This window comes from Pleurodeles waltl, chromosome 10 (assembly GCF_031143425.1).
Source record: "Pleurodeles waltl isolate 20211129_DDA chromosome 10, aPleWal1.hap1.20221129, whole genome shotgun sequence".
In the NCBI taxonomy this organism is placed as follows: Eukaryota; Metazoa; Chordata; class Amphibia; order Caudata; family Salamandridae; genus Pleurodeles; species Pleurodeles waltl.
This window is the reverse complement of record NC_090449.1, coordinates 54,093,081-54,101,449: the sequence shown is the minus strand read 5'-3', so window position 1 is coordinate 54,101,449 and position 8,369 is coordinate 54,093,081. Positions and strand designations below refer to the sequence as shown.

General features: G+C 42.0%; 1 protein-coding gene across 1 annotated transcript; it reads left to right on the top strand.

Moving 5' to 3' along the window:
- Positions 1-4,762: 4,762 nt before the first annotated feature.
- Positions 4,763-5,698, top strand: LOC138260701 (olfactory receptor 1M1-like). Its single transcript, XM_069209198.1, has one exon. The coding sequence runs from the start codon at positions 4,763-4,765 to the stop codon at positions 5,696-5,698; it is 936 nt and encodes a 311-aa protein (XP_069065299.1).
- The last annotated feature ends 2,671 nt before the right edge of the window (positions 5,699-8,369 follow it).

Here is an 8,369-nt window from a genome sequence, read left to right as displayed (position 1 = left end):
TTAGACATACAAATGGTGGCAGGCCTGGTCTTGGTATCTTCATCTATAACAATGTTTAAAGTTGCTTTTTGTCACATTTTCTAAGATGGGTTTCTATACAGAACACCTTCTAACACAAACCCTTGTGTCCTTTTGGATTATATATGTGCTTCAAAAGTAGTGAGAATGGACCAGCCTGATTTGAGAAAAACATTTAAGTCGTGTGTTCAGAGCAAAGAAAAAACAATCCTGTTCCTCTGTTATCTACAAGTTTATGGGGGTCAGGGAATCCAATGATCCTGATTACTTTACATCACAAAAAACTCTTGCAGTGGTACAAGAAGAAAGGGTGTAATAAAAAAGAAATAACTTTATTTTTATATTACGATGATTGTGGGCATACAAGGGTCTATTTAAAATATTTCTTATCAGGTTCTGACATTTTTTTATTTTCTAGGTCTTCAGTTTTGTGAGACAATGGGTGGGTTTTGATGACAGGATCCTTCCAGTGTGGGCCTTTGGTTTTATTGCAATGCTTTTATTGCAGTTGGCCTCTACAACATAAAATCTTCATAGCTGGCTTTTAGTTTGTTGTAGGTGATAAGTATCAATTTCCAGAAAAGTGTCTAATGCTTTAAAGTTGGCCTCGGTTTTTAATGTTTAACTCCCTGTTCGCATTCTTTCCATTGCTTGGACACAGCACTTCATAGGTATTTGATCATTAATATGACCACTATAAAGGCTACTAAAGTTGGTAGGTGGTTTTCTTTTTAAAATGCTGATTGTAAATGTTCATATGTTTCTTGTGTTTAATGTCAATGTGATTTTCTGAAGACCGGTTTACTTAGCCGTTCCGGTTGGTATTTGGATGAATCCAAAAACTATTTGCTGATAATTCAACAAGGACTATTACATGTCATTTGTGTTATTACTGACTGGTAGTGGGTGGGTAAATTGATGGATGTTCCTTTGATTTGACCAGACTTTCAAAATCACAAGAATCACACCATATATCCAAAAGAACCAAAGATAAAGATTATAAGAGATGAATAAATATCCAGGAGAAACAGTTACTGCAGTTCTGACTTCTCAACCCTGGTGAGAACATGTTCAGACAGCTTTAGAACACCCTATTGCTGGGAAGAACCGTAGGTAGGGTTGAGAAACCTTTTATTGTTTACAAACAGATTAGACACATTTTAAACAGTGGTCAGAAAAATGCAGGCCACTGAAACTAAAAACTTCCAGAGTTCTGCAGATGCCCAGGGGCTACATAAAACTAATCTAGAAGAAATGATAAAGTAGAACAACAGGGCTGGGTGCTGATAACTTCTGAAGTTCATATCCTTCTCCTTTTCAGGGCAACCACACATAATATCTGATGTGAATACATTAGGCATGGCTACTTATATGGCCAAAACCATGACATGTTAACTTTATCGAGGCAATGCCCTGTAGGTACAGTCAAGATGGATGCTGGGTATAGAAAATGGTAAGAGTCTATGTCACCTGCAGAGTGCTCAGAAGCTAGAGCTATAGCCAATCTTCTGATTCTAAAGCATCGGAGCAGTGTACATGGCTTGGCCAAATTAACCAATGTTCTCATAACCTAAATATATATCCGCAAAACCATACAGCTAACCCTCTCCTGAAGAAACAAGGGGATTATCTGATGGTTTTCAAAAACTACCATCTGACTTCACTACTTCCTTTTCCAGTTAAATATTTGGAATCACGTGGCATTCAAGAGTTGAACAGACCCTTATGGATAATTGCCTCTCTTCGTCTAGTGCAAGCAGGATTTAGATCTTTTCACAGCACTGCGTCTGTGATAACAGCAGTTATGAATGAATTAAGATGCAACAAGGATCATGGAAGAATGTAGAGCTATTTCTTTTAGATCTCTCTGCAGTCTTCAACAGTTTTGATCATGAGATTTTGATTGACCGTGTATTTGAGGCAGGGGTGGAGGGCAAATCCCTAGAGTCAATTTCAGAAAATTGCACACATTCAGTGAAACTAGGAAATTTGACTGCCAAACCAATTGGTCTTGAATGTGGAGTTCATCAGTGCTCCAAATTGTCACCTTATCTGTTTAATCAGTTAATCAAACCATTAATTGAGGCATTACCAATCTCTGGCTGCAGCGTAGACAATTACACAGATGATTCCCACCTGCTATTTAATATGGATAACATTACTGCATCATATAAAAAAATAACGCTATGAGAGTCATTGTTAGCTGGATGGCTAGCAATTACCTGTAGTTAAATACTGATAAGACTGAAATAGTCTTGCTGAAAAACAAGGCAAATATTTGGATCAAGTGCTACTGGCCTAACAACCTTGGTCCAGCACCAACTCCAGTAACTTAGATAATTACATAGATGAAGGAGTACCTTTCTGCACAAAACAATTCTGTTGGCCACACATCTACACTTGCATCATTGTGCAAGGGGGCCTGCATTGGTGTTAGGTAGCCCATTCTGCACCAGCGAAGGGGGAAAGTCAGGAACAAGTCATACACAGCACATTCCTGCCATTTCCCAGTGTTGCAGAGAAGAAGTTTGCTTTGTTTTCAAAGTCCCCCTGAAGCCTTTACTTTGGTATAGATGCTCTATAGTGTCCAGATCTTTTTTGGCTGGTCACATGACTGCAGCATCGGTCTAGTATGTGTTAAAGAATGCCGCTCTGACATGTAATGCTTTATTGAAATTTTTGACAATACAAGGTTTTACTGTCAATAATACTTCGATTAACTTTTTTGGTGAGTCATAACATATCTTGCAGATTGGTACTCTATGCATTGATTTTAGTGGGGTTACATTGATTACATTGGTGAATTGTAAAATGTAGCTGTTTTTACTGATGTGATGACTCCTTGACAAAGCAATAGGTCTTTTGATAATGGCACTCACTTATATATGATGGTGCATCGAGTATAGGTGGGTGAGGTATTGTGATTATAGGGTTAAAGGCCCACTAGTGGTGTAATGTAACTTGGTGTTGTCACCAAGGTGTTTTCATCTACTTGAATGTAGATGTTTCTAACTTAGGGGCATATTTATGAGGGGTGTACACCACGCTTGCTCCACACAATGTGGTACATGCATGGCCCACACCATTAAGTCATTTTTTTTAAACCATGCAAAGCCCCTTTACATGGCTTTGAATGGCTTCAAAAATATGGAGTGAGGCAATGCAGCACAAATCGCTGCATTACCTAGCTCTGCGCCAGGTAGGCGTTCCTTGGGTGCTGCATGGGTTTCTTCCACAACTCCCATCGTTTTTGATGCATTCCCAGATTTACCGTAAACTGGTAAACCTGGGAATGTCCCAAGATCCTATGCCTCCCCAGGTGAGAACCAACAAGGAGAAATATCTTTGTTTCTCTGTTGTTTCCTCATTCTATGTATGCTATATTCTGGCAAATGCATTTCAAAAATAAAAATGAAATGTTTTCTTTTCATTTTTATGAGAGGGCAATGGTCTGTGGGACCCCTTCGCATTTGTGAATGGGTTACCACCTCCTTCACAGAGTCGATAAAGTTAAATGTTTAGCGACTGCACTCTGCTCGCAAAACATTTATACAACTTAATATTAGGAAGCGACGCCCTTTACATGACCCTTGTTAATAGCAACTTGGAAACCCTAGTTTGCAAGTTAGTAATAGGTTACTGACTCACTAAAAAGGGTTGGTACATGCCAAAGTGCATTTTACCAGTCGCAAACTGGTAAAATGCTTTGTATATCTGGCCCTCAGTGTTGTTGTGTACCTGTGAGCTGGGGCTACTAGGCCCTACCAGCTTATATGAGTAGCCCTTGGACTGCTCTGCTTCAAGATTTAAGGCAAGGTGCCTTTGTTATTCAGTGATCCGAAGTTTAATTGCACAGGCCGCGGGTTTCTAAACAGAGCTCCTGGCACTGGCAAACTTTACTTTACAAACTGAACACTGACATCTACATTCACTACTAAACATCACACTCATACAAGTGTGATATTTTGGACTATCTCAGGCCACATCAAGCTGTAAGGTTTGACTCCATGCTTTGATTTCAATGTGTTTATAAGTTATGTGGATTCGTAGAACATGCTGCTGATGTAACGAATAAGACAGCAACATCACAGAAGGTTTTTTCCAGCTATGCAACAAGGATCTGGAACAACATTCCTGCCACTGCTTGAAATTTTGGAAAGCTGTGTATATGCACCTCTTTAAAGAACACTGCATCACCATGCATTAACAAACCACAAGCCATCTACCTCCTGTTGATTGTGTGCTTGCTTTTGACTCTATGCGGCACTCTTCTGCTTTTGGGTTAGGTTTAATCTATACAATGCCATTTACATACATATGTATGTACATACAAAAAAACATACAAACAACCATACATACATATACATACATAAATACATATATACACATGCCAGGTGGTGAACTAACAAAATAAGTGCCATTGTTTAGAATTGTCAGTGCTTTGTACTGGCAAACCTGTGACAAATGAGGCACTGCATCGCATGCAATTACATGGTACATTTACTATATTTTTGTCTTTTTGTCATATTACAGGCAGTATGCTGTCTGTATCATACAAAATCGTTGTTTGAACTAATTTGTCTCTTACTACCCCAGGAGCACTCTATACTGTTTGTGTGACTAATTTTGTTTTTCTGCACCAAGTTCTATGTACAATTGCTTCATGTGCTTTGGGCTCCTTCAGTAGCAACAAAACTCTTCTAAGTTTTCATAATTGTTCGTTTCAGGTCTTAAAGTTCGAAGGATGCATGGGGGAAATCAAACATCAGTGACTGAGTTTATTTTGTTGGGACTTTCTGACCGCCCAGAGCAGCAGTCCATACTATTTACATCTTTTTTAATTGTATACCTTGTAGCGCTGCTGGGAAATTTAGTCATAATGATGGTGATTGCTCTGAGTCCTCAACTCCACAACCCCATGTATCTCTTCATCAGTGCTTTGAACATTGTAGACATCGGCCTCATTTCAGATACTCTTCCCAAGATGCTCACCAACATCTACACCAACATGAAGGCCATTTCCTACAAAGACTGCATTTCCCAGCTATACTTCTTTGTATTTTTCGCAGCTGCTGAGTGTGTGCTATTGGCAGTGATGGCTTATGACCGATACATTGCCATCTGTTTTCCACTTCGCTATCAAGTCATTATGAGGACTCATATCTGCCTTTTGATGGTGACCTCTACTTTTGTGGTGAGCTTCTTTAATGCACTGTTGCACACGCTACTAATGGCTAGTCTCTCCTTCTGCGGACCCAACCAAATTCTCCACTACTTCTGTGATATTGGTCCTCTGCTCAAGTTGTCTTGCGTTCGGACGTCCACCAATGAACTTATGATCTTCACCGAGGGTTCTCTTATTGTGATGATCCCCTTCTCAGCAGTACTGCTATCCTACATGTGCATTGTGGTGGCCATCCTGAAGATACGCTCCAGCGAAGGGCGTCGCAGAGCTTTCTCCACCTGTTCCTCACACCTCACAGTAGTGACCTTGTTCTATGGTACTCTTGTGTTTATGTATTTCCGACCCTCCTCCAGTTATTCACTGGGCGAGGAGAGGTTTGTGACTGTCATGTATAATGTCCTAGCACCGACGCTTAACCCGTTTATCTACAGTCTTAGGAACAATGAAGTTAAAAATGCTTTTAGAAGGTTAATTTCTCGAAAGAATGTGATGTGATCAGTTAGGTTTGGTTTAGAGTGAGATTAACATATATCTGATGTATCTTACTGTATAAATAGGTACTTTCTTGCAGTTATTTTCAGCTTTTGCTCAGACTGGTTTTGCATTAGGATGGCCCTGCACATTGGTGGGGTGAAGCAGATTTATCATTCTTTCACGAAATGCAGCAATACTACTTGCTGTCCTGAGTTGCGTGAGAGGGAGAGAGCAGAAATACTCCATATTTACAAAGTTATGGAGTATTTCAGCTACTCTGCTGCCTACTTCCAATGCAGGCAATCCTGCACCAGAGTGCAGGGTCTCTGAATTACAGGGAGGATTGTTTTTGTGCAAGAAAGGCCACTTTCCTGCACAATAACAATCCTTACCAGCATTTTTTTCTTTGTATGTGCGCTGCAGACTGCAGCACACATGAAAGGGACCACAATGAAGATAAATTAAAATACTTCCTGTTATGCCTCACTGGGGAAGGTGTAGTATTTGGAAGCATTCCCAGGTTTACAAGTCACTGTAAATCAGTGAATGCACCAAAATTCATGTGTGGATGCATGGGAACGCCCAAGCTCCACCAGTGGAACTGCTTTCTCAACGCAAGGTAGAACTATGGGCTGCCTTGCTTTACATTGTATCTACCAAAACACAATAATCCATGCAAAGTAGCTTTGCTTAGTAAACAACAAAAATTATTTTGTGTGGGTGCTGAGACACAAAAGTGATGCAACCTGATGCAAATCTGTATTAAATCTGCACCCATATCACTTACCTAGTCTAAAAACCACATGCAAGGTTGTTCGAGGCTTTGGCCGCCAGGTGAGAGAAGGAGTGTCCTCCGCTGTTGGATCGGTAGATCTAGAGGGTGTCTGCAAGAAAAAGGGAGGCAGACTGCAGATGTTTGGTCAGTTGGTGAAAGGTTATTAATTTGTTGAAGTATGCTGGTCCTTTGCTGTGCAGGACTTTGCATGCATCCTCAACTGCCATCTCTTCTAGATGAGGAGCCGGTGGAGCTTCTTGAGGTGCATGGTGATGTGAGTTGGTCTGGGGAGGTCAAGGATGAGTCTTGTTGCTGAGTTTTGTATTGCTTGTAGTCTCTTCAGGAGTCATGAAGTGATTCCTACATAAAGAGTGTTACCGTAGTCCAGCCTGCTGGTGATGAGGGCTTGAGCTATGGTCATTCTGGTGTCGATTGGGAGCAACCTGAAGATCTTTTGGAGCATGTGTAGGGTGTTTCTGCTTAGATACTTTGCTATCTAAGTTGATGCCAAGGTTGTGGGCGATATCTCTAAGGATGGGAGAAGGGGCGAGTTCAGCAGTCCACCAGGTCTCATTCCATGGGGAGGTGTTGTTCCCAAAGATGATGACTTCCATCTTGTCCGTGTTGAGTTTGAGACAGTTGTCCTTCATCCAGTGAACGACGCTCACCATACATCTGTGGAAGTTGGCTCTGGTGATGGAGGGGTCTTCTGACAGTTAGAGGATGAACTGGGTGTTGTCAGTTAAGAAGTTGATGTTGAATCTATGAGATGTGACTTTGTTGGCCGGGTGGGAGGTCAAGTACATGTTGAAGAAGGTGGGGCTGAGAGACGATCCTTGTGGGATGGTGCAGATGATCTCACTGGGTTCCAAGGTGAATGGTGAGAGACAGATTCTCTGGGTACTTCGGTGAGGTTGCGTTTGCTTCCTGGATTCTGATCTTGTGGAGTCTGTTGATCAAGATATGGTGGGAGACTTGTTGAAGGTGGTTGACAAGTCCAGGAGGTTGAAGGCTGCTGTTTTGCCAGTGTCTAGGAGGGTCCGGATGTCATTTGTGGCTGCAATCAGGGCTGTCCCAATACTGTGGCTGGCTTGGAATCCAGACTAGGAGGAGCCCAGGAGGTTATGGTGTTCCAAGTGTTTGTTGAGTTGCTCATTGATTGCCTTTTCAAGAACCTTCGCCAGAAAGGGGAACAGGGAGATGTGACGGTAGGTCTTCGGATCTGCTCGATCAGTGGATTGTTCCTTCAGGAGGGCCTCACTTCAGCATGTTTCCAGTCCCTAGGGAAGGAGGCCGTGGTGATGAAGGCATTCAGGACTTTCTTGAGCCCATCGCCAATTGTCTTGCTACCGAGGTTGAAGATGTGAGGGAGACATGGGTCCGTGGGTGCTCCAGAGAGTATGGACTTTATGGAGATTGTGGCTTGAGTTGTGATAAGGTCCCAACAGGTGAGCAGGTGTTGAGGGTTTGTGTTTGTGGGTGTGAGTAGGCTGAAGTTGTCGGTGACAGGGAGTTGGGGTTTGAAATTCTCATAAATGGCTGAGATCTTGTAGTGGAAGTAGTTCACCAGGGTGTCACACAATTCCTGGGACAGGGTGATGTTGCTCCCGGTGAATGCAGGGTTGTAGAACTCCTTTGCGATGGTGAAGAGCTCCTTGCTGTGGTTTGTGATGGCTTCTATGCAGTCTGATAGAGAGTTCTTTGTTTCTCTCAGGAGGTGGTGGTACTGGTTGAGTACTTTTTTGAAGGTGATATGGTCTTATATCTTTTGTCTAGTATGCAACTTCCTTTCTAGGTGCCGACAGTTGCATTTGGAGTATTTCAGCTCCAAGGTAAAGCAGCTGGTTCTCTTGGCTGGTACTTTGGGTTTGGCTGGGTTGGCTGTGGCAATTGTGTCAGTGGAGTCCATTCTCCACT

Excerpts from the sequence above, each read along its gene's own strand:
- LOC138260701 (XM_069209198.1), top strand. The coding sequence starts at position 4,763 with ATGCATGGGGGAAATCAAACATCAGTGACTGAGTTTATTTTGTTGGGA.